At 42.0% G+C, this 27,556-nt stretch overlaps 1 protein-coding gene across 7 annotated transcripts in view; it reads right to left on the bottom strand.

The window, feature by feature from the left end:
- The window catches only part of dmd (dystrophin), a 298,892-nt gene that overhangs the window by 162,877 nt on the left and 108,459 nt on the right, over positions 1-27,556 (bottom strand). For 6 of the 7 annotated variants that reach the window (XM_086282547.1, XM_086282544.1, XM_086282546.1 and 3 more), the window contains exons 9-16: positions 24,843-25,039; positions 15,587-15,715; positions 11,975-12,070; positions 10,807-10,905; positions 9,462-9,643; positions 7,671-7,821; positions 4,473-4,592; positions 3,181-3,282 (exon numbers count right to left, since the gene is read on the bottom strand). In XM_086282547.1, the coding sequence (XP_086138673.1) occupies positions 3,181-3,282; positions 4,473-4,592; positions 7,671-7,821; positions 9,462-9,643; positions 10,807-10,905; positions 11,975-12,070; positions 15,587-15,715; positions 24,843-25,039 (1,076 nt within the window). The remainder of the gene's footprint in view (positions 1-3,180; positions 3,283-4,472; positions 4,593-7,670; positions 7,822-9,461; positions 9,644-10,806; positions 10,906-11,974; positions 12,071-15,586; positions 15,716-24,842; positions 25,040-27,556) is intronic. The other variant, XM_086282549.1, reaches the window with a different exon arrangement.

Here is a 27,556-nt window from a genome sequence, read left to right as displayed (position 1 = left end):
CAGACTCAGGGCCGCTGTTTGTGCCTCCCCAGACAGCAGGGGGAGCAGCCGCGGAGCCCACTCCTCCCGCGGCCATTGGCAAGCCTCCGCCGTGGCCCGGAAGGTCTCCAAAAAAACTTGTGGGTCGTCCCCGTCCCCCATCCGGGGCACCGACACCGACAGCGGCAAGGGCTTCGGCGCGGCAGCGGCCCCGACCAGCCGTTCCAGAACTTGCGTCTGTCGGTCCGTCTGCTCCCGCAGCGCGGCCAGGTGGGCACGCTGGTCGGCCGCCTGATCCCGGCTCATCGTCGCCATCTCCGCCAGCATCTGCGCCAAGAATTGCAGAGGCTGGGCGGGTGGCGTGGCCTGTGGGTCGGACATGTCCCCACCGGCACTCTTCCTGGGTTTCGGCACCACTTGTAGAGTACACCCAGCACAGACACACGCACACACAGGCAGGTATAGCCAACTTCCTCGTTTATTGATATATTTGTATTTTGACAGCTGACTCAGTCGCACCGTCTGACAGCTCGAGCCCAGCTGATCTCCCTTGGCCGCTCCTCCTCGTCTCACTATAAACACAGCGGAGGAGACCATCATTAGTCCATAAACAATATCAGCTGTTCTTACCAGCCTCGCGGCGCCGCCCCGTTGAGCCTTCCGCTCCACTCCTCCCCTGCAGCTGCGCCCGGGGCCACGCCTCCGCCACACACGCTTTAAACGCTGCACGCTCATACTCTCTCCGCACTCGATATATGATCCATTGTTGATCTGCACACAGCTGTTGTCACTAACGGCGCACTCGCTTACGTCACTGTCGTGAGACATTCTCGCAAAAAATCACGGTTTTAGTAACGCAGTAATGCAGCGTTCCTACGGGAAAGTAACAGTAATCTAATTACCGTTTTTGCAATAGTAATCCCTTACTTTACTCGTTACTTGAAAAAAGTAATCGGATTACAGTAACGCGTTACTGCCCATCTCTGGTCTTGAGTGACTGTATCTAACAGTAGCTGGTATTTCTGACAATTCCTTTGTGTGACCCACTCATGTGTTGAGCCATATGTAACCAGTATGTAACAAAATATATAAACAATGGGCAAATCAGAAGATTTCAGGAACGACAGGAGCCCAGAGGATGGGTAACCACAATGAAAACACAACTGCAAATGATGAAGCAATAGTTCAACTGTATTTGAAATTTGTGCACTGTATTGCCTTTACAATAACAACCAAAATTGTGTGTGCGCGCACAGATACCCAAAATAAAAAAGAAAAGAATGTTAGACCTGGGTCTTTTAAAGTGTCAATAGGATCCAGATCAGGCCTGTTTGGTGATCTGGTGAGTTATTGGTGTGAGTTCAGTCCACGATCGATGTATGGTTTGCACTGTTTTGTCCTACCACAGTTCAGGCAACCAGACTTCAAGATTCAATTCCAAATGGGCTGTGGCTCGCCATCCATTGCAATGGAAAATTATTCCTCTTCTGCGGATTTCCACAAAGTCTGTAATCCAATGTTCTCCGAGGAGTCTTGGCTCCTTTCTCCAACTCAAAAAACCTGACCTAAGAGTGAGGTCAGAATTACTTCAAATGAACACGGTTCACACTTAACTAACACTTCTGTTTAAAGTATAAATCATGAACAAAATGTGTTTCAATTTCTAATGTTGTACAACTAATCAAATTCTAAACGTTTTCATTACATGGCAATGTAGCTATCACCAATCATTAAAGCAATTCACACTGCTCATTAAAAGCAGCAAACTCAATATACTCTGCTCACGGTCAAGTAACAACAGTGATGAATAAAAGTAACACAATAAAACATTTCAATACAACAGATAGACATACTGTTTTTTCCTTAACCTAACAACAGCTAATAAGTTCTCAACTAACGCTTAACAACGGGAGTGAGCGTTTAGCACACTCGCTAGCTACTTGCATAGTACCGTCACCATTAGCGTTTGTTTTTTTGAAGCGAACAACATTAACATTTCAGGATGCCGATCAGCGGCTATAACAGTTTCGTTACTCACCAGTGCAAAGCACTTCGTATTCATAAAACTAGCTTCGGCTATCCAAATCTGGCGGCTAATCAAGCAGACACCAACAGCTTCGCTGTTTCAACAGCTACCACGTTTTCCCCACAGGTACTGCTATGGCGCGTGTGGTCTAAGCAGCCTTAGCAGCGCAACCAAACATGAAAAACAAGGCGGGACAAACAATCCCATTGGTTGGACTGCATTTGTATCCAGGTCAAAAAATAACCTTTGAGAAACAAAATAAATAAATAAATAACACAAATAATGCAATTCCATACAAAATAATTTGGATTTTTTCTTTAGAGTCTCTCTCCAATCATGAGTGCTTTTAACTGAACAAAATAAAACACCTTTAATAATAATTACAATAAACAGTCTCTAATTCCATCTGTTTGCCACTGGGCTACACATATGTCTGTCCATCTTAGCCATGATGCCTGACAGGAGCTTCCACGTGGCGCTGAGGCAGGTTATTGGTTGGGACCAGCCTCTTCTGGGAATCTGGGGATCAGTCTAATCTTTGGTTAGCCATTCCATGTGCAGGTCATTCATTAGCAGCTAGAGTGCTGTCAGCTTGTTTAGCTAGTAACTGTGAATCATGTCAGAGCCTGGTGTTGTCCAACTCTTCATGCGTGAGACTCTTTCTTGGATTTATTCCACTGTGATGGTTACTAGGCGAGGTTAGGGGAGGTAGCCAATGAGCATTTTCTTATGTGCTGCATCCTTCTCTGTCTTCACCCTTGGTGGGCTGGTCATTTATTGTTTGCCTGCTACTGAGAGTACACCTCAGATTGTTCAGTGGAGAACAGCCGATTTATTCTCCTGGCTTCTATGTCTCTGCAGTTTTAGAGATACTCTGAACCAGTCAAGCCATCACAGTTTGGTCGTTTAAATCCGTACACTTACACACTTTTTCAAAATTCTTTCCGAAGAGATAATCATGGTTCATCACTTATTCATAATATTATGCCTGATCTGTGCATTTGTGTTAATGAGCAAGTTGAACATATATAGATAAAATGTAGACAATAAGTGTATACGAGAAGCATTTATCCAATCTGTTCTAGACAGGTGAAGAACCCTCACATGCATAGACACATTCGGGTTTCTCAATACATCAGCAATCTTATCTGTGATCCTACCTTAGACAGTCATACCTGTTCATTGGTGAAGTGCTGCCATTTCAGCAGAGTCTCCTGCAGCACAATCCAGCGTTCTTCTGTCCATCTACAAATCGCTGCCCAGCGGTCACCAAGCACCTGCACAAACGAAATAAACACAGACACCCATATAGATCCCACTCAGTCCCCTAGAGCGTGATATGTGTATCCTCAAGCTTTTGAGTCCTTAGAGTTGGAGAAACTATTCCTGAGGTTTACCCTCTTCTGGACAGAGACCTCTGATGTTACACCTGGAATCTGCAGTTTTCTGCTCTTTGTCAAACACCATTATGTGAGGTTGGTTTGCCAGCGCTTCATTTTCAGGTCATCATGCCTTTTATACAATGCAGCCTACTATGTTATCGATCACCTCTCAAATTTGTGTTTTGTGAAGGACGTTTTTAATGCATCCTTTTATGTAAGTGTCCTAATTTTCTTTGGTTCACAGCAGCCTTTACCTCTGATTCAAGCTGTAGTTTGCACTGTTGTGCTTATCTCATCCATAAATAAAATATGTTACAATGGGCTCCAGATTTGATTTTCTCTTTATCTGTAATCCTTCTTGCTTTTACCAGCTCTCGTGGATGTGCCCACAGTCAGTCTGTTTCTACCGTCAGATTTTTGTCCAAACCATAGAAAACTGACTCTAGTTATTGCCAGCGGATTAATTTTCCGTTCTCTTGTTTCTTTTTCAAGTGATGAAAAATAAGTTTCATGGTCTCTCCAAATTATAGATGGCATAACATTTTAACACATTACCCTTGAAGGGCTTGACTCAATTTTGGGGCTAACCTTAGGCTAACCAGTCAAACTGCAGTTTGTAGCACTTGTGTTTCCCTCAATTTTTCTGGAGCATTAGGAATTCTACTTTAATTATTGCAGATTTTGTGAGTTAACAGTGGGAACAAACAAGTACACATCAAAGGCTAAGAGAAGGATGGATAATTAATCACAAAGACAAAGAACTGGAGTTTGTGTGATGATGACAAGTAAATTAATTTAGCAAAAAGTTAAGATAAACACACATACAGCAACAATGTCTTACTGCAGCTAATTACTGCACAACTGCAAAGACAAAACAAGCTCAATGTATTTTCCATTAGAAACAAAAAGCCCACGTTTTGCTGGAGACAAAAAGAGAACTCAAAAAACATTTAGACAGAAAATTAGCCCGTCAATAAAATCTCTTGCTAATCTGTGTGATCAGCAAAAATATGTGCTGTGTGTGTGTGTGTGTGTGTGTGTGTGTGTGTGTGTGTGTGTGTGTGTGTGTGTGTGTGTGTACTTGCCTGAAGTTTGTTCTCCAAGGCAGCAGTGGTGCTGTCTCCACTGTTCTCATCTACCACCACCACCATGTGGGTCAGAGAGTTCACCCTCACCTGCTCAAGTTCCAGGTCCTCCTGCAGGAGCTTTAGCACACATTGGCACCCATCAGTATAAGGAATTCCCAAAATGCTGATGGTTTAATCACAGATTAAATTCAAGATTAACCTGCAAAAGAATAATGTGAAGAGAAAACTACGGACTGGAGAGAAATCATGAAGATACCACATGCTGCCAAACATGTTGGAGCAATTTTAGGGGATGGGCCTGTAAGTCTGTGAGTGGAAATGTTCAGAGATGATGTGAGAGCTGATAGTAGTGGAATGGATTCTGAAGTGTGCACAGCTACACTTGCAGCTCAAATTCAGTCAAATGCTAGCAAAACCGATCATGTGCAGGATGGCTGTAATTGCCAGGCAATGTACATTTTTTAGAAACTGTCTTGAATTAAAGCAGGAAGTCTTTCAGAAAGTTCAATCACACAACGACTGAATAATTGTTTGATATGTAGTACACCACCTTGTGTGTGGTGGAGCACACACTTGAGTTGCTTACTTGAAACCACCACCCCAGTTTATCAATCTTGACTTTCACAAAGTGTTGCAGAGATGTTGCTCAACCAAGACAGCCCCATAACATCCAGACCCTGAACTTTTACATTTCAGGGTCTGTATGCTTGAAAATGACGCGCCAAAAAGGAATGATTACAAACTCTGTGTAAACCACCTTGGTATCAAAATAAACATCACAACAAAGTAAACATCACAGCAGATACCATTGTGTCAAAGTAACATATAACCCCTAACCTCTATATAGCATATAGCAAAATGCGAAGTGTAATTTTGTCACGCTCTAAACAAAATTTACTGGACCAGCAAACGAAGGCCAAACTTGCAGTTTTGAAATCTGTAGATCTGTGCTTTCAGCAGAGACGCTGTCTGTGCACATGCTGTTGGGTGAACGGGGGAATCCGTACTTCGTGTTTACACCTTTTTGCAGGATCTTTTTTACCTGCTGTTTAGATGTTTGATGTTTTAGCTGTGTTTGGTGGTCATGGATATGGATTTGTGAGCGTTTTGCTGACTTTTCTGTGGTAGCACAAACCAGCACAGCTCCTCCTCTTCCCCCAGTACAGGGGGCATTGTGGTTGAACAGGTTAAGGAACTCAGGGTGAATCTCCTCCTCCCAAGGAGAAGTACTATCAAGTAGTTTTTTTAAACTGTCTCAGTGGCCTTTGACCTTATAATGGGTGAGTTGTCTCCCTCATCTCCACATTCTGCTTCCTATATGGAAGGTGTGACCCTGGGATTGAGGAGATCTTCAAATGTTCCAACAGCCACCTCACTATGTCCCCAGTAGAGGTCATCACACTCCAGTCCATGTGTGCAGAGCACTACCTCCCTCTTCTGACGTCAGCTGACGTCTTGGATCACGACTACGTTGACCTCTTCCTCTTACTTCAGGCACTACTTCACCAAATGCCCGTCCCCTGGTCTGACTTTAGGGTGGAGTCCCTATAACCTAGTCTGGGTGAAGGTAACATGATTCCTCTATTTTTCTATCTTCGTGGTAGTTTATTGAAACCACTCGGTCTAGGACAGAGGTGGGCAATCTCAGTCCAGGAGGGCCGGTGTCCCTGCAGGTTTTAGATGTGTCCTCGAACCAACACAGCTGATTTAAATGGCTAAATTAGCTCCTCAACATGTCCTGAAGTTCTCCAGAGGCCTGGTAACAAACTAATCATGTGATTCAGATGTGTTGACCCAAGGTGAGATCTAAAACCTGCAGGACACCGGCCTCGTGGACTGAGATTGCCCACCCCTGGTCTAGGAGCTATGCTTTGGTGGTAAGATTCAGTGGGCTCAAGATCACTGCAGGGTTTTTGCTTTTTCTGGTCACCTCTTGGCTTCAGTGATCTCCAGCTTCCACCAGGCCATTTTGCAGCCAGGTGTGAAGCGGCAGGGATAAAAGTTAGTACCTCCAAGTATGAGGCCATGATTCTCCATGAAGGTTCTGCTATGGATTTACTGCTGTCCTCATAAGCTACAAGGAGTGGAAATGAGAGGCTTCAACATAAATTAAGTAAAGGAAATGTATGAAAAAACACACTCTTACTGCTGTATGATTCACACAGAAGATTATTCCTCATAGACTTCAAAAGAGTGATTAATGTGTACACACAGGTCATTCCAGCTCTGGAATAACTTTATTATAGAGATTTTATATTTCTTTACCTTATGAATGACTAAAATTAGGCCATGTGTTTCAAAAATCTAACTTTTAGTAGATATGGCAACAACTCTTTTTGTGAGTTTTATGGTTCCAGTGCTGGTAATGCAGTAAGGCAGTGGGGTAATTAAATTTAGCAAGATGAATGCAAATGTTTTCAATGTTCATGTTCAGGCAACAAAAACAACAACGGAGCTGGGTAGGAACAGATTGATGGGTAAACAGATGGACAGATGTTCACACACCATGAGGAAAGATGCAACAAAGAAGCGAGGGAGATGCAGATAATATGTACATAGGAGGAGATTCGAGCAGAGTGGACACACCTGCCACAGCACAGCTGAACAGAATCTGACAGACAAGACACAGGAAGCACAACTGAACATGACCCACATGAGACAGAGGACTATCAAAATAAAACAGTATGTAATGCACACGCTGAGAGCCAGATAAGACACGTGAACTTGACAGAGGGAGCGGACATAAACAGACATGGAGACACGACTGACTGAGGAGACAAAAGGATGAAACAGATAAATACTGGGAGCAGGACTAAAGATGTATTCACTAGACCAGACAGGGAAAACAAATAATCACAGAGACAGGACACAGAGAGACGAGACAGACACAGGGCATGACCAGGGAGACAAAAAGCCAATGTGCATGAGTCTATATCCCTGATACATTCAGGGAGGTTTCCCTAAACATGCCGACACACTTTAAAGACGATTGTGTAATCAGCAAGTTTGATTTTGATTATCTTTTTTTATTCTTTTTGAAATCAAAAGCTTAATGGCAAGACTGTAAGGAATGTTTTAATCACTTTAACTGCGAATGACAACTTGTTGTGCAACATTATAAGGAAAAAGGGAACAACATGGCTGGATTAGTAAAGCAATCTTTCAAAAACAAGGATCAGCCTAGTACACGCCCACCTTGTGTTCTTCTACTCGGCGCTTGATGTCCTCCAGGTCAGGTCCCAGTGCCTGAGCCCCCATCTTCTTAATACGTGCTTCTGTCACATCCAACCAGTCTGTGAGTTGCTGCAGCTGCTCATGCTGCAGGTCCATCAGAACTTCATGGAGTCTGGGAGTGAGATGCAATTCAGTAATGTCTTATTTTGAAACCACAGCAGGTATTTACATAGCTATTTTCTAGTCTTACTTGTTGCCAAGTGTTCATCTATCTCACTTCCACACAGCCACTTTGAAATCATCAGTTAAGCTAACATACATGTCTTTGGACTAAGGAGGTGTGGCGTGGTGGCAGTGTTAACCTGACAGTGCTAAACTAACACTGGTGGATCATGCTACCATCCACAGAGACCGAAGGGTTTAAACCTCAGGCACTAGCGATTAGAGCTGATTTACTTGACTGACACTTAGTATCTTGTCTTAGTGGTGTGGTGTTAGTGGGATGACATTAGTTGTTAGATGTGTTATTAAAACATTTTTTAAATGTGAAGAGTGGTAAAGCAGTCTTTTTGAGAACTGTATTAGGTCAAATTACATACACTTATCATGGGCATGAGTGTCATGGAAATGTATGTTTGGAGGTGTAAAGGTGAGGCTTTCCACTAGGGTTGGTTTGCTGCAAGAGTTTAGTGGAACATTGCAGAGAGTGGATGGAACAAGGACTTTCTCCAACTTCACCCAAAATCAAATGGACTTCTTTCTTCTATCAAAGAGCTTTCTATCTAACATTCACACTTCAATGGATGTATTTGAGAGCAACTTGTGCTTAGTATCTTGCTTAAGGATATTTGGCAAGCAGACTGGGAGAGCCAGGAATTGAACCACCAACCTTCCAATTAGTAGGTGACCTGCTCTACTTCAAGAGCTTCCAACAGGACGATGATGCCAAATACACATCAGAATTGGTTTTGAAAAGGAAAATTAAGCTTCTGAAATGTTCTTCTCAAAGCCCTGACCTCAACCCTACTGAAAAAATTGTGGAGTATGCTTAAAAGCCTGATCCCGGCCAAGAAACTAACCAGTTTAAATTAAATCTATTTTTAAGAAGTGTCCACAAATATACAGACACAATTATGCCAGAAGCCTCTCGATGACAATCATTAAGTGCACCTTGCTAAGGCATGTTTGGCCAAATATTAGTGGCAGTCTATGCATATATTTGAACCTGCATACTAATTTTAACCCTGTGTGGATTACAGAAAATAAAGATAAATAAAGAAAACTTGTGCACCCAAATATGTACACATTACAATGATTCCACCCTGGAAAACACAGCTGAACAAAATCAAAGAAATTACATTGGGGATTGACATTCGTGTCCATGATGAGTGTAAAGTTCTGATCACAGCTGTATATCACGCCTGATAATACTGGTGGTGCTGAAAAGGGTTTTACAGTCTTCGAGCCGCTTTCAGCAAAGATGCAAGATTTTGAGAAGTGAATAGAATTTCATAAAGTCACAATCAATGTTAATCTGTATTGGTGATTATCAAAGCTCTCACTGATGCGATCTCTGATAATCACCAATGCAAACAAGAAACCTTTTTAGACCCATTAAAAATAGTCTCAGTGGAGACTACTCATCATGTTGCTTTAACTAACTTTAACTGATGGAAAATGACTTAAAGATGTATCTTCTAAGAAAATACTTTCAAAATATCACATGACCAGGCTTCTGTCAAAACAAGATCAATAAGATAGATGTGAGTTTTAATATTGTTAATTGTACTGATGCTTGTTTAATGTATGTACCTGCTCTGTCGCTCCATGCTAGCGACTCTTAGGTGCTCCCACCGGGAGTTGAGAAGGTTCATTTGCTCTCTGACTTCAGAATCCTCCTCTTCACTCAGGTTTCCTTCCCCCAGCAGGGCAGCACCGGCCCGGAGGACTCGTCCTACACTGCTCTGGTGTGTTGTCAGCTCCACCATATACCCCTGTTATTAAAGAAACAGATGGAAGAATTGCACATGCATATTCACAGTAATTCAACTATTTTTTAATCCTACAAAGGTGAGGGGGTACCTCATATTACTATGGCACCTACTGCTTCATCTATTTTTATTGAACACTTAACTGCAATGTGATCCTTCCAGGATATCAGAAGGCAGAATGGTCAGAGTAAGTGAGTGCATCAAAGTCCTAGAAGCTCCCATTCAGTACAGTTAATGCATCGCTTACAGTTAAAGCTAAAAACAGCTGCCCATTGCAAACAGCTACTGCAGGAGACCAGCTGTTTCCATACCAGATATAAAATGCTTACAAACAACAGATTTAAAAACTTTTCCATGCATAAAGTTTTATTACAGTAAGATATCCATATCTCACAGATTTAACTGACGTAACTGCAACTGTTTATTCTGACTGTGGCTTAAACCCTTTTCATATTTCTGCTCTTTGATCACATTTCACAGGCAAAATGTGACGTTGATACTGTAGATTTTTAACGTCCCCCTTCACATCTTATTTTGTGAAACTGTAAAATTATTTTTTTAGCTATTGGATATTCTATGGATTGATGACATCGGAAAATATAGAGGATCAGTGATAATCAATACATTTTCAGCTGCTGTGACACAAATATGAGAGTCCTTTAAAAGAAAAAAGTTTTCTAATCCTGTGCACATGGAATAATAGCTCAGTGTTATTTGGGCATTTCACCTTTAATTATACAGTTCCAAAGATCCAGCTGTACGCAAATGTGTGAAAACATAAAATCCCTTTAGAAACGTAAGACAGTGCAAACATTTTATTACCAGCTGTACTTTAGTTTGTCTAGTGTCCTACACTATATAAACTATTCAAATGCCCATATGACATGTTTTCTATTTCACCATTCACTAACAGCACAGAGAAGGTGTTGTTTAAATATGCCAAAGTTTTCTTTAAACAAACAGTATTATTAAAGCTCTTCATGACCGTGTCCTATTTTTTGGTCACCCTAAACTATTCTGACAAAAGAATTTAAAATTCTATTAACTCTAAAAAATTCACTGGTCAGCTGTGGGAATCCTGAAAATAAGTGTTGAATCTTAAAAAATAATACAATACCTTTATTTAATTTAAAAACCACAATCCAGTAGGATTTCACTAGTCCTACCTCGTGTGTGTGAAACTGCTCCTTAACCTCCTCCACATGGTTGGAGATAGGAGCCTGGCCCTGGAGACCATCTTCAGCGGACAGAAGCCATGTCAAGACCTTAAAAGTTACATTTAATTAACATAACAATAGCATACTTTCTTTTTTTTTCTAAAATAAAGTTTTTTTCTTCTTCTTTATCTTTCATTTTCTCCCTCTAGGGGTTGCTATATCAGATCATCTTCTTCCATCACACCAACCCTCTGCATTTACTCTTTCACTACATGCATGAACTTTCTCTCGGGTCTTCCTCTTTTCCTCCTGCCCGAAAACCTCATTTTTAAACATCATTTGTCCGATTGATCTATCTGCACTATTGGGTTGAAATCAGAACTCTGTACATACAAGTTCTTCTACACTCACTGGCACATGTCTTTATGGACCTTGCTTTGTGCACTGGTGAGCAGTCATGTTGGAACAGGAAATCCTTGCCACAAAGTTGAGAGCATGAAACTGTCCACAGTGTCTTTCACTGAAAATAGGGCGCCGAGTCCATAATCTCCCACCAAACTTGGCACGATGCAGTTAGACAAGAACCGTTCTCCTGGCATCCACCAAACCTCATCTGTCTCATGTGTTGGATTGCAATACAGAGAAGTAGGATTTGTCACTCCAGAAAACACGTTTCCACTGTCCACCGTGCTTTATACTACTCCATCTGACACTTTGCATTGGGCTTGGTGATATAATGCTTGAATACAGCTCCGTAAAGATCTCTACGCACTATTCTTTAGCTAATCTGAAAGCCACATGAAGTATGGAGATCTGTAGCAATCAACTCTGCAGAAAGTTGGCGACCTCTCTGGACTATGTACCTCAGCATCCACTGGAAAATTTAGTAGAGAACAGGTGGCATCCTATCATGGTACCGCAATGAAAGTCACTGATTTCCTGAAAGCAACTCATTCTTCCACAAATGTTTGTAGGAACAGTCTGCGTTTAAAATGCACTGCCCGGCGACAGTGTGCCATCGAAGAAACCACACGTTTCTTATACACTGAGAGATGTCGCATGCAGGAAGGTGGTGACTCACACACAGACACACCCACGCACACACAATATTTGCTTCTGTACATTAAATGTTTTATAAAGTAGATATTAGTCCTTTATCATCACCACATTGTCTTACCTCCTCCAGTGCAGCCTGGTAGCTTTCCAGGCTGGTGGTTCCTGCAGGCAGAGGACTGAGACGCTGCTGCAGCTCCTCTTGGCTGGGATCCAGCAACTAAACAAGGCAGCAACAGGTTAGAGATAACAGGCAGAGACAGAGTCCGATGGTGGAGATGACGTGAGGAGAAACAGAAGAATGGAGGGCACCAGGGTTAAGAAGTCGAGGTGAAAAGAGGACAGACAGAGATGATAAAACAAGCAGAATGTCAAAAATCAGAGGGGTGAGCAGGGAGGGATCGGGACGAGTAGAAAATATTAAAGGCAACATGTGAAAGAAATGTGGGAAACAGAGGCGATAAAGAGAGATAAGGAGAAGCCTCTGAGTGTCAGATATTAATGATGATGATGATGACAAGCAGTTTTAAACTTTCTCCAAACTTAACTCGTCCTCTCTCTCCCCTTATCTCTCTCTGTGCGCTCACTTCTGATCTAGACACCAATAATTCTCTCTTTTTATCTCATCTCAGTGCTGTTTCTCTCACTTCATTCTTCTATCTGGTAATAAGGTCATAAGATGATTCAATAACTGCCAACCACAGTCAATGCTGCCGTCTCTTAATGTCTATTTTGTTCAGATCTGTGTGACGGTAGACGCATAAATGTTTAGCCTATCTAACATAAACAAATAAAAGGAGTGTAGGGTAAAAGTGTAAGGGTGTAAGGGTGTAAGGGTGTAAGGGTACGCTACGGAAGAGGAATTCTGGGCCCACTTTCTTTTTCTAGTGGGCCTAATCCTCTTCTGTAGTAAACCCTACACAATCTCGTTTCTGACTTTTTTATTTTCTATTATTAACTAATTGATAAATTTCTTATATTGGTTGATCCTACCTATGATAGTTATACACTGTTTGCCCAAGTTTTCTTTCTTTTCTGTTTTTAATTATCGTTGCTTTAGCTGTTTTTACTTTTTTGTGTTCTGTAACATACTTTGGAACTATGTTTAGAAACTGCTTCATATTTTAAGTTTTACATTTATTATTAGTCCATCCCCAAAAACAACAAAAGGGGGTGAAAAAAGATCAAATACTCACAGTTGGGTTAAAGATTGAACTGTCAAAATCAGTATGAAATGTTTTGTAGCTTTGTTTTTCTTTTTCTCAAGATGCAAAAACGTCAGTAGAAAAATTGCGTTTTCTATTGTCTATAAAATTATAGTTGTTGATAGCTTGAACAGCCTCTTGATGTCACCTCACAATAAATATGCTTGTAGGTTCACCTACTAGATGTAAAGCTCATGTGACAATTGATTTATTTTCACACAAGATGAAAACAATAAGAAGAGGAAGCTTTAGACGTCTATTTCTGAGTTCAGTCGTGGGTTTGATTCGGTTTAGCTGACTCTGTCTAATGTTCAAAAAAGCTGCATCAGCAAAGTCTCTGAATTGTTGTAACAACCAAAGATAAAGACGAAACTCTATACAACAACGAACCAGCCTTTTTTATTTTTATACTTGTACGCCAAAAAACATGATTTCATTCTACTTGTGCACTTATGGGCCTTTAGTTCTTACACTACAGCAAGAGGAGCAGCATGTGCTCATTTAATCAAATAGCTCCCCTTGACTTTCCAAATATTATTGAATAGAACAGTTTAAGTAGGTATGTCAGCATGACACATCTACTTATCTGCAAGTTAAGCAGATGTGTCAAGAATACTGAATATCTGCAAGTATTGTTGAGCCATTGAATTAAACGATTTATGAGAAAATTGCTACATATAGCTTAACTCCATCCACATGGGTTTGACTTGACACTCAGATGATTTTTTAAACCAAGTACAAGCTTGTTCTAATAAAAGCTTCAAGAGTGCTGAAAGATCAAATAAGTAATTTATCCTTGTGTTTAGTCTGTGCTCTGTCGTGAAAACAACTATCCATCGTCCTGACCAACGCCAGATCCCTCACAAACAAAACGGAGGAGCTTCAATCAGAGATTTACTACAACCGTCCGGGAGTGTTGTCTACTGATTGTAACCGAATCCTGGCTCCATCCAAAAATCCCAGATGCTTCAGAGGAGGTACCAAACTGGTCCTACAGGTCCTACCTCACAACCTAACATTAGCCACAGTTACCATTACCATTTACAGTTACAGTTACCATTGTTTACACCCCCCACCCGCCCCACCCTATGCTAACGTTATCTTAGCACTCAAGTGCCTTCAACTTATTATCAGTAAACAGCAGAGAGAGCGCCCAGAGGTCATCTATACTGTTGCTGGGGACTTTAATAAGGCATGTTTGAAACTGAGGTGTCTTACCGGGGGGATAGGACACTGGTCCATGTGTACAGTAACATCGAGCAGGCCTACAAAGCAACACACCTCCCCCACCCAGGACAATCTGACCACCTCTCTCTGCTTCTCGTCCACCCCCTGTCCCTGAGGCTGAGGCACAGTTCTCTGTACAGCACTGCCTGAGCCAACCTGGGCATCAAACAAGCTAAGGAGGCCTACAGCAGGTGGGTAGAGGGCCTCCTCACCTACAACAACCCCCATCAGGTGTCCAAAAAGGCCAATTCTCCAACCCCCAACAGCAGCATCAAAGTAGCAGAGCTCAACACTTTGTTTGCTCGGTTTGAGACCACCCCTGCCTTATACGATGGAGACGAGAGACAGACCGACTTCAGGAGGCACAGACAGGTCCGTTCCCCTCTGATTATAAATGCAGAGCGGGTGGAATCTGTCTCCACCTTCAGTTTCTGGGCACCAAACACCTCTGCTGATCTCACCTGGACCCACAACACCAACACCCAGGTAAAGAACGCCCAGCAGCGACTGCACGTCCTCCATGTCCTGAGGAAAAATAACCTGGACTAGAATGGGCCATCACAGGTGACCCCTTGCACCCCACCACCCGTTTGACCCACTGCCCTGTGGTCAGCGCCTCAGGTGAATCAGGTCCCACACCTCCAGACTCTCAACCAGCTTCTTCTTCTCGCCCTTCTCCCTGTTAACAAACGATCCACCACACCAGACCCCTGCTCACCCACCTCACCACTCTAAGCCATGGTCTGAGTAACCCCCATCACTCTGGCCGCCCACACAGGGACTCCATTCAAATCTAATCCTTTTACTTTGCACTACTTCTAAGAACCTTACAACTTGTTCTCTATTGTGCGCCTTTCTCTTGTTTTGTATATATTCCTCTTGACTGCCAACATTTTCAAAGTTAAGTAAAGTCAACCGCTTTCATCTACAGCACGCTGACAAAGAACTGCGAGCTGTATCACTACTGATTTAAAGTGAAGACACAAACACACAGTTAGCATAGCTTATGACTTGATTTATAAATGATTGAAATTAACACTGATTATAAAAGTCAATGCATTTCAAATCGTGATTTGCATTGAAAACGTGATGATGTAAACACACCGCAAAACTGTACACTTCAAGTTTTTCTTCGGGTTAAAATTTCAAAACTAAAATTCACATGTTTAATGCATTTTTAAAACATCACAAAAACAAAGAGCATTTTTAAGAAAGGGACACGTTCTGGGGAGCAGACAGAACAAAAACCACACATGCAGAGACAGATGGGGAACTGGCATCAAGTGTTAGTGTGAGACACGGACCTGATCAGTAAAACGCCTCCTCTTTTGCTCGGGCGACTGGACATATGCAGCCTGGGTGTAGGCATAGCTTTTATAGCGAGGCTGAGGGGAGGGGCTCTGCACTCGCCCCTGAGCCACATTCACTGTAATCTGAGAGAGGACAGACAGAAAGGAAAAGACAGAGGCAAGAGAGGAAGAGAGGAAGAGGCAAAAGAATGCAAAAAGGAAAGCGAAAGATCCAAAAGCTAAATTAAATAATTGCTTTACCAAGTTAGTGAAAATGTGCAGCCCTGAAAGAAGTATTCACATTCAGCCACTATTGAATGTTATTAGCACATTAAACAGCTATTAACAGTTGTTATTACTACTGTAATTGTGCTTCAGACTGGGCAAAATCCCACAGGCGAGCTCTGTAAAGCAACCAAGGTATAAGGTAACTCTTGCTTGTCATTTGAATAAATGCATGTCGATTCTGTAATGTTTAAGCACCATGGGAAAACCGCTGTTACTAACTCCTGCCATACATAAAACTGAATTTAATTAATCAGGCTATTATCACTCTACAGCATGTAATAGACCTGGAGGTTCACTACAGATTACTGTGTTAGTGTCATGTTCTTCTTTCCCCGGGTGTAAAAACAAAGATCTCGTCACACAAGCCACGAGCTTTCCCTGAAACTAACCACGCCCAAACTTAACCAAACAGCAGTTTTTAAAAAACATCAATAAATAACCGTCAACAATCTTCATGGTGTCCAGCAATGACTTGTGCCACCTTGCGCCTCGTATAGCTTTGCTTTGCACACTAGCATATGGGAGTAATAATAACTCATTCAGCGCTGAATTCAAAATCTCACAGAAAAATCAAGGCACAACTTTAAAAAAAAAAAACAGTCCAGTGTAGCCTGCCTGGGACGGGATTACCGGAGTGGATCGGGCTGTGGCCAGAGGCAGAGTTCCAGGTTCTACCAATCCCTGGTTCCTGAATCTGGCTTGTGGTACGTGGAACTCCTGGTGGGGAAGGAGTCAGAGCTGGTGTGTGAGGTTGGGAGATATGGACTAAATATAATCAGGCTCACCTCAACATGAAGCTCAGGCTCTGGAAACAATTTCCTGTGAAGAGGGCTTGGACTCTCTTCCACTCTGGACTTGCTATAGGTGAGAGATGGCCATAACGAACACCATGTTCAAGAAGTAGGGTCTTTATCACTGCACATGGCAGTAGGAGACCCTAGGTCACAATCCATGATTGATTTTGTAATCATGTCATCAGATCTGCAGCCAAACGTCTTGGAGGAGCTGATCTGTCAACCGATCACCATCTGCTGGTTAGTTGGATCAGGTGGCAGGGGAAGATGCTGGACAGACCTGGCATACCCAAACATATAGTGAGGTTACGCTGGGAATATCTACCAGAGCCCCAGCCCGTGAGAACTTCATTTCCCACCTCGGCAGAGCTTTGATTGAATTCCAAGGATTTTGGTGAGACCCTGGAACAAGACTTTGAGTTGACCTCAAAGCAAGCTCAGACAACTGAAGAGGGGGAAGACGGTGCTCTGCTGTTTTCAGTGTAGCACGGCCTGTGGATGGAGTCAAGTGGCAGAAGGAATAACTTGAGTGTCTCCCCAATCCTGTAATGGGAGCAGAGGCTGAAGATGGGAGATTTCCTTCCAACCTACGCCAAAGTGCTTGCTTATAGGGGGTCATGTGATTGTTGGGGTTTTCTCTGTTGTTCTTGTATTATTGTAGAGTCTTTATCGTACAATATAAAGCGCCTTCAGGCAACTATTGTTGTGATTTGGCACTATATAAATAAAACTGAACTAAACGGCCTGTATTTATATAGCGCTTTTCTAGTCCCTAAGGACCCCAAAGTGCTTTACACAACCAGTCATCCAATCATCCACACACTGGTGATGGCAGCTACATTGTAGCCACAGCCACCCTGGGGCGCACTGACAGAGGCGAGGCTGCCGGACACTGGCGCCACCAGGCCCTCTGACCACCACCAGTAGGCAACGGGTGAAGTGTCTTGCCCAAGGACAGAACGACCAAGACTGTCCAAGCCGGGGCTCGAACCGGCAACCTTCCGATTACAAGGCGACCACCCAACTCTTGAGCCACAATCGCCCTAAACTGAATTGAATTGAATTTGACTCGGGTGCTTTCTGGATGCATCCTAAGTTAGGTGTTTCAGGCATGGTTTATTGGGAGGACACGTTGGAGAGATTATATGTAATCCTATCCATATGTAACCCTAACCCAGCTAAGCAGTAGAAAATGGATGAATAATATAATGACTAATAATAATACGATGGTGCTTTTTCTTTAAGAGCTATTGCTAACTTTGTAAAACAAACTATTTTAAGTGATTTTATTTTTTAAGGCACTTTGTCAGTAATCACATTGCCAGAGAACAAATAACTGTTTTTTGTAATCGGCTGTTTCAGACAGTACAGCTAAACAGAGGCGTGGCCTAAGCAAAGGGCTGGTTTATGGTAATCAAAACTGCTTATAGTTCCCCTCAACATGTTTGCTGTCCAGGGACATGGTTGTCATGCTCTTGATCAATTTTCACACAAATGTGGGAAACAAAAAATAGTCATACAACCTATAAAAATAGAGTAATGTAACTAGAGCTTTTCTCACCTTAGTACAGCTGGCCAATCATAATGTGAAGTGCCAACATTAGATCATGATTTCTAGAAAGATGCTGAAATATTCCCGTGTCTTATGTTAGTAACCTGGATGGGGAGATTTTAACAGAATTTATGTAATTTGCATAGAAGGCAGATAAGGATCATGAAGTGCAGATATTATTCACACACAGTGGAGGGGATTATTATTTGACTTATCTGCTCCACTGCAGATTGTGTTAGTTCCATTTTAATAGAGAGAGAGAATTAAATGAAAGTTATACACTGATTTGCACGTCACTGAGTGACAGTAGTATTTGTATAAGGATTTGATCCTTCAACAAGATGTGATTTAGTACTCAATGGAGAAACCCTGGTCACCAGGCTTGCACACATCTAAAGAAGGATTTCTTTAAATTCTTTAGGTCTTTTTTTGGCTGCTGCTTGACAACTCAAAGCTTCAGCTTCCTCCAGAGATTTCCTATGAGGTCTAAAGACTGGCTTAGACTACTTAATTGATGTGCTTCTTCTTTAGCCACACCTTTGTTGCCTTGGTAGTGTGTTTTGGGTCACTGTGATGCTGGTTCTTGTCGCCAATTTCACACTGCATGGCTCAGGCCATTGGCCCCTTAATGCAGTGAAGTCGCCCTTAGCAGAGAAACAGCTCCAAACAGTCACACATCAGGTCATACAGCATGTCTCTTCCATCAAACACAACAGGTCAGGTTGATGCCAAAGAGCTTGATTTTGGACTATAGCACTTTCTGCCACGCTTTCTCTGAATCGATTAAATGCACACTGGCAAACATAAGAGGGGCCTGTACATGTTCCTTGTTGAGCAGTGGGACCCGTGTTCCCAGCTGCCTTTAGATCATTAACAAACTCCTCCCATAATGGGCTGATCCATCACCTTTCTCATGCTCATCCTCACCCCATGAGGCATCATGGAGCTCCAATCACTCATACATACTTTACATAGAAATTATGACTATTTTCCTCCTCACAATGTCTATATTTTGTTGCACGATTGGGTTCAGCAATCATCAAGGAAAGAAAGAAAATCTTGTTTTAATCATTTTGCTGTTTCAGATAAAAGAATACGGACAAATCTCAATTAACGGACACAGGCATTAGATAAATAGTATAACAGTATAATAATTATAAGTTGAATTTTTTAAATCACAAATATGTATTTCAAACAATATTTGACCATTTGAAAATTTTTCATTATCTGTTTCTAGTTTTTGCTTTTTCATCTTCATCATCTGCCTCCTCCAGCACTACTCTCACCTTCTCATCTCCAGCTCATCCTCTTCCTCCTCAACTTAAGCCTTCCTCCTGAACTGCAGTTAGGGTTAGGGAACACTCATAATTTGAAACAGTGTCAGTGCTTATTTTGAATAAACAGTGAGATATTAATATGACCAGCAGTTATTCCGGGAAGATCACTCCATTATTGTAGGGTCTACCTTACAATATAAAGCGCCTTGAAGCCACTGTTGATAAATAAAACTGAATTGAACTGAACTGAATTGCAATATGCATGCAATAGGATTCCACTGATCTCAGCTTAATGTAGCCTGAAACATCAGAGCCAGCTGATCTTGTTTCTGACTGATATTTATTTTTCTTTCTTCAAAGATTCTGTCTTAATTCAGAGTTTCCTTTTCATTCAGGTAACAACTGAAAGAATGAAATATATTTTGGGTGATGCTGTGACCGCATCCTCCAGCATGGACAGCAGTTCCCAGGAATTACACAGAACAAGCAGGAGGAAATTAGTGAGCAAAAGAACATCTGCTTGCCATGCTGCCTCTGAGACTGCAATCTAGATATCCATCTATCCATTTTATTCCAGTTGTCCTATTCAGTAGGATGGGGGTGCTAGAGCTCATTCCTGCTTCACAGGACGAGAGGCAGGATACATCCTGGACAGGTTGCTAATCTGTCATAGGGCACACAGGGAGACGAGCAACCATTTACTCTCACATTCACACCTATGGTCAACTTAAGGTGAACAAACATAAGGTGAATATGGAAACGCCACACAGAATGGCCTCAGAGTGGATTTGAAGCCAGGACCTTCTTCTTGTGAAAAGACAGTGCTAGCCATTGTACCACCACGCCTCCAATATACATACGCAACAATGAAATGAACTGACCTCCCAGCCCATTGTTCATTCAGTGGGCTGGTTTCACTCATTGTGCAAATGTACTGTTTATAAGGCCGGTGAAACCTGCAGTCAGCTGAGACTGAAGACGTCACCTGCATGAGTGACGAAACGTTTCTCCCACTGAAAACGTCCAGATGAACAGAATCAACCTTTCGGGATCAAATAATCTATATTTAATCTAGAAGTAATTAAAAAGGAAAAGAAAAACTGTAATTGTTTGATGATTGGTGAGGTATATATACATTTATGATGTTTTTAAGAGAGATCTGCTGAGAGACCTCAGTGCTCATAAAAATGTAAGAGCACATTTATATATTTTGAGCATACATGATGTGTACTTATAATGTAAACCGTAAATTTCACACTTCATGAATCTACAAGAACACTAATTAATGCACAACAAATTATGCATGCATTTTCCATTTTTATTAATTACATATTTAATCAATTATCTAATTGTTTAATAATACACTTAAGTAATGAGTTATTTCAAAATGATAAATAATGAAGTAGCATAATTTTTAATGAATTATCTTTCTATTTTCTAGTATTTAAGTAATATTTATTACTATTATTTATTAAGTTTATAAACTTAAAGTTTATTTAAGTTTTGCAAGTTTGGTTATTCACCCTCAATGTTTCACACCGCGTTATTTCCTGTTTACTTTTGTGTGTGTCATTGCTGCAACAGGAGTAGCAGTGCTAACAGGTTCAACATAGATCTGACTTTCAGAGTTATCCAAACTTCTTTGTTTAATTCTGCACTTATTACATTGCATTCTCATACAGTGCTGATTAAAAGCTATTCAGACAACACTGAAGGATCTCAGTTTCTTCATCTCCTTCAGTTCCAGTATACACAAATGGTTCTGTTGTGAATTTTACAAGCCCACTTTGAGAAGGTGGGATGGCCATGTTAATATTTAGAAGTATATTTTGTACCTGGGTTTAAGAATTCTGTTTCAGAGCTGATAATATAGGCTACTATGCAAATATAACCACACTCATTCAGCTGTATAATGTGCAGTACTGCAGAGTATGGATAATGTGGCAACAACATAGCAACGAACAGCACAGGTGAAGAAGTAGCTTTGAACACCAAGTAAGCATATACAGCTGAGTATCTGCACAACTTCCAGAAATCATAAAACCTCAACACCATCACAGCATTAAGCCGGGAACAGCTGCCATTATATATTCATTGCCACTCTTGGAATTAAATTCCTTACATCTAAAGTCCGCAACCCGTCTGTGTAGTGCTTAAGAGGCACATAGACAAAGAAGTCATCACACATGCATGCTGCAGCAGATTCACTCTCTTGCGAGTAATTATTCTCGAAGATTAAGGATATTTAAAAGACGGCGACTGGACTGTTTTTTTGAAGATGTTTCATTTCTTATGCATCTGTTGCTAACATGTCGGTGCCAGATACCACAGCACACCATTTGGGATCTAGTGGAGTCCATGCCTCTATGGGCAAAGGTTGGGTTGGCAGCACAAAAGAGACCATTACAATATTAGACAGGTGGTCATCCTGTTATTTCTAATAGGTATATAGCTTTTACAATTCAAACAAATCAAAACACAAATTACCGATATAGTGAAAATCCCAACTATGACTTGACCTTGAGGTTATCGAACATTTTAGTAGCTGCACCAATGTTATCAATTTGAAAATCCTCGGTGACTTCCTTCTTGAGTTATAACATTCACAAGACTTTCAGAAGATTTCAGCGTTGAGGGGTAAAAAGGTAGCATACCTAGCACCCAGCAGCTACAGGACAGTGTGTCATATAGTTATGATTTGCACAAAATATTAGCAACAACCTTAACTGTTTTATCAGACGCTAGTTTAGATCAGACAAATGTCATGTTGCTCATTGTCACGTTTTGTACAAAGCATATCCCATCCTCCTCTCCTGTACATTCACATACTGCCTATTCTAAGTAGGGTTGGGCATATGTAAACATTTTCCAGTCGGCAATCGTCGGTCCAACAATCGTCGATAGGCGATATATTCGCGCATGCGCAGACTTTTTGATGGGCGGGGCAACGTAATCATACACGGACTGATTTGCGCGTTTACAAAACAGAAGAAGTCCAAACATGGACGAACTAGTTTCCAAAAACAAAAAACAAAACGCTGTCAGCATTAACGCGGCTTAAGCGCGGTCATCACAATACCAACAGTATGTTACATGCAGCACACATCAGGGGAAGACTCTAGATAAATGCTATGGCTCTGTACCAGATGCATTTATAGCCCTCCCCCCTCTCAGACCGTCACACCGTCCTGCTGGCCCCTGCTTACACCCCAGTCATCAAGAGGATTAAAAAGGTCACCAAAAACATCAAGCAGTGGACAGAGGAAAGTATCCTCACCCTACAAGGATGTTTCGAAGCCAGTGACTGGGACAGCCTTCTTTCTACCTCTGATGACATCGGCGAACAAGTCAACACGGTGACATCATACATCTCCTTCTGTGTTGACAACATTATCCCCTCAAAAACAGTCTCCATCTACCCCAACAACAAACCCTGCATCACCAAGGAACTCAAGGAAATCCTTAATAAAAAAAAGAGGATTTTCTTCTGGATAAAAAGGAGGTCAACAGGGAGGTCAAGAGCGCCATAAAAACTGCTAAACTGGAGTATACCACAGGGGACCTCCACTCAGCCTGGCAGGGCCTCAAAACCATGGCCTCTGTGAATACTGTGGTCACCACCCCCAGAACCATCCAGGTGGAGGGGAGCAACCCCTCCTCCCTCCCTGATGACCTCGCTTTCTACACCAGGTTTGAGACGGACAACATCATCCAGCTTGAGGAGTCCAGATCCTCACTCAAACCTGGCAGCTCTGCACTCACCTTCAGGACTGAGGATGTGGTGAGAGCCCTCAGGAGGACCAGGGAGAGGAGCTCACCCGGCCATGACAACATCAGCAGTCGAGTTGTAAGGCACTGTGCAGGGCAACTAGGAAGTGTGTTCTGGACTCTATTTCAACACTTAATTGACAGTCACACCGTCCCCCAGCTGTGGAAACACTCCACAGTCATCCTCATCCCCAAAAGAAACAACCCAAAGTCTCTGAATGATCTTCGTCCTGTGGCCCTCACCTCCCTGGTGATGAAGGCCATGGAGAAGATCATAAAACAGCACATCGTAAGAGCAACTGACCCCCTGATGGACCCTCCAGTTTGCTTACCGTGCACGCAGAGGCGTCGATGATGCAAAACTCTTCATCTTGGACTCCATCCACAAACATCTGGAGCTCCCTGACTCTGCCAGACTTCTGTTTGCTGATTTCTCATCAGCGTTCAACACTCTGCAGCCTCGTATCCTGGCCACCAAACTTTCCATCCGATTTAAAGTTAAAGATACATAAAGTCTTTCTGATTCTGATTACAATTTTTAACGCTTTCAACCCATCTGGAGCGCAGAAGGAACAAAATTTGGACGATCTGACGAAATGCGTTGGCAGAGACATTTCAGGGATTTTGACTCAGTCTGCGCTCTAGATGGGTTAGTTGTTAGTCATGATGACGGCGCGTTAACGCTGACAGCACTAAAAAAATATAAAGTCGGGAATTTGGGATTTCTTTGGCTTCAAACCAGATGAAAGAGGTAAACCTAAGGATGTAACCAAAGCGGTGTGCCACTTGTGCAGACGTATAGTGCGAGCAAAGTACTCAAACACGCCTGACTTGCAAGAGCATGTACGTGTCAACCATCCGGCTGAGTATGCTAGGCTATCAGCAGCTCCTGCAGCTCCATCAACAAGCATTTGGGCGCACTCTGAGGAGGGGGCATTTGCTCGCAGATGAAAGAGGGTGCTGTTAAAACAGCACTACTATTGTTTTTTTTCTGTTGACCGCTTCTATTAGCTCCATCATTATTAGCAAACTTACTCATGGCCAAATAAATAAATAAATCGCCCTCGTAAAAACTATCGACGACGCTGAGCTAATCCATATATTCGTCAAAAGTCAGGTAATTCTAGCCAGTAGAATGAAGCTTTGTGCACAGAGGTACCAGCATCATGCACTCACAGAGCAGACACTCTCGTTTGCTTGATGGCCTTTTTGGGCATAGCTGCTGAGTTCCACATGCGTGGTTTCAGAGCATTCTCTTTCCCAACGCGTAACATGCCAACGATTTGCCACGTCCCGAGGCGTCTCATAGTAACACAAAAGGTAACCTTCTGCGTCCCTATGATACGTTCCGGACTTTGGATGATGCTCCCTGTGTTTTCCAACTCTAACCCTAACCTTAACCACAACCTTAACTGTATCAGATAGTGCTTTCCCAAGCAAACCATGATGAGAAAGTAAACTAAGTTTACAACAGTTCTCGTGTTTCCAAAGGCGTAACATACTGACGATTTGTCACATAGTGTCGGTATGTTACGTTTTGGGATGAGAACGTGTCTGTGGTTTAGTTAGTCTCACAAGTGTTGGTGTTTAACCTGCTCAGAGAAGCGCTGCTTGGTCTGGATCTGATAGTGTTCCTCTGTTGTCACACGGGTGATATTGGCTGTGGCTGCCTGAGGTAACGTCTCCACCTCTTGGATGGCTTCCATAGAAACACTTTGCGGAAGTACCCGGAAGAGTGACGTCACATACATGATGATACTCTTCTTGTCAGGGTGAGCCACTGCCACATCTGAAAAGAGTGAGAAGAGTGAAGTTTATCCTAAATATCACGAGCCACTTGTGATAAATGTCACCTAATATGACAATAGAGCAAACGTTTCTGGAAAAAAAAGTTCTTCAAGACCGAAAGTTGTCTGACGAGGGTGATATGTCCAAACTATAGATATAAAATAAACTATATTCACGTGTGTTAAAATACGACTGTATTAGATAATTATTTTGGCACAGAAGGAATCTTCACTGGAAGATGAGCCTGGTATGAAAACTACAGATCAAAAGAAAGACCCTTCAGTGAGTTCACCAACTACCTGTCCACTGTTCTGACACTCCTGTCACCATAATGTTTTCATTAGCGATAAACATTGGTGTCCATTGTGTCTGTGTGGCATTCAAACCCTCACACATGCTGTGATTCAGAAATAGCCGTCCCATGAAGCAGCTTTAAGGTGAACTGTAAGCTTACATTTGAGTCACTGGAAATAGAGAACTGTTAAAAGAAATGCTTGTCAAAAAATTGTAAACTGCCAACAAAATACTTTTGTTCAATTCAGATTAAAGCTAAGAACCAGCTGTTTAAATCATATTCAGTATGTAGTATAACAGCAAGTTAAATAAGCAATAGGTGACTTCACTCAGAAAGTCTTCATTCAAAAACGTCACTTTTTGGCATCTAAGGAGCTTGGAAAGAAAAGCGTCTGGACTTCTTTAAGTTTCCTTGAAGACGTTTCACCTCTCATCTGAGAAGCTTCTTGGTGGAGAATCCCACTTTTAAGCCCCATGGGAGTGTCCCCCAAAGGGGACCATGGACCCCCTATTGATCCTCTACCTAATCACACAAGCCAGGGTGTGAAACTGGGTGTGGGTCACAATCAGCCAGGGCTTCGGGTGAGCTCATTGTGAAACCTGGCCCCACCCTATCACGTGATTTACTGAGGTCAAATGGCCCAGGATGTGAGTGGGCGTTAAGGCGTCTGGGAAGGATCTCAAAACTGGATTATAGATGGCAGACAGTTGGTGTGGTAAGCTCCGCCCTCTGTTCAAAGATGGTCATTCACAGTGGACATAGATGCTTCTTTCACTCCTCTTTCAAACCAGATGCTTTTCTTTCCAGGCTCTTAAGACTACGATGACCTGGATGACTGAGGTCATAAGTGATGTTTAGCTCAAAGGCGTCGACATGCCACAAAGCTAAATCCAGTAACCCAGGCTATGTCCACACTAATTTTCTTTAATTTTAACATTCTTTCCTCTCCCGTCCACACTGAGACGGCGTTTTTGCTCATGGAAAACGCAGCGTTTTCATAATGCTCTCGAAAACTCATACATTTCACAACGGTGCTCACAGTGTGGGCAGCAAAAACACAGACTTCGGCCATTTTCAAATCTATCTGGGCTAGTGTGGATGTAGCCCCAGGTTCAACTACTACCCAGGGGCCATTGCTACATCTTTTCATTCTCTCTTCTTGCTTTCGTGTCTCATTTTCACTGCACTAGCTAATAAAGATGTCCCCCACCCCCCAAAAATGAACAACAAAAAACAAACAAATAAACAAAATAAATAATTAAAAGAGAGCAATTGCTGTGGGGCAAATGAGTGAATCCCATATAAGATACAAAGATGGCACAGTAGTAGGAGAGGAGCAAGAAAAAAGAAAGACGGATGACGATGGAGTGCTAATGAACTGATTGCTGTGGTGATGTTAATAGAATGATGTGTGGAGTGCAGTTAGCTCACAGCTAAGAATAATGAACAGGACCAAGAGGAAATAGTCTGTGCGGCAAGCTTGCCAGGAATGATGTGTGTCATTGCAATTTGTGAGAGAAATAAAGTTAGAGTATGAGTCACACATTTGGCTGTGGAATACTGATTTATCACAGAGAAATCTTATGGTGTTATTGTTTCTCTGAGAAGAATAAACAGTTCCATAAATAATGCCACCATCTGCAAGTGTGTGTATACATCCCTCAGTGGTTTAGACTCTGTAAGTCCAATCTGTGATCTCCACTTTAATCATTTTACCACGGCTCTGCTACATATGTATGCATTTTTATGAGGTATTGTGGGAGTTTGTGTCAGTGTATACTGTACTTTTCAGGTGTGTATAAGCGTAATGTATGTGTGTCTCTATGCCTTGAGGTAATTAAATCTGTCTCAGTAACCTCGCATTATGAAACTGTCATTAGTGTGTATTTAAACAATTCTTCAATTTATTCCTGAAAAAATATTTGATGAAATATTTTCAGAGACTAATATTTATTCCTAACAAATCCTTTCATTTAGTTCGGGACTTTGCTGAGTCCTGAATGAAATGTTCAGAAAAAATCTGAAAACAGTTTGTGGGAACTACATCTAACCAGTATTCCACAGTTTGCTAGTGTTTTTTGGAAAATATGGCTTCCAAGAGATAAAGTTTCCGACCTGAGCTGCATTGCTGCAGCTGGATGTGCTTTAATGGCCAGCTGAAGAAGAGAACAAAGACAACAGTGCAAAACAAATGAAAAGAAAGAGGAATTAGAGAGAAACACC

Source organism: Aulonocara sp. 'chitande type north' Nkhata Bay, linkage group LG23, assembly GCF_057382095.1.
Source record: "Aulonocara sp. 'chitande type north' Nkhata Bay isolate Kocher_YH1m ecotype deep benthic linkage group LG23, A_spYH_male_GT1.1, whole genome shotgun sequence".
Classification (NCBI taxonomy): Eukaryota; Metazoa; Chordata; class Actinopteri; order Cichliformes; family Cichlidae; genus Aulonocara; species Aulonocara sp. 'chitande type north' Nkhata Bay.
This window is presented reverse-complemented; position numbering and strand designations above follow the sequence as displayed.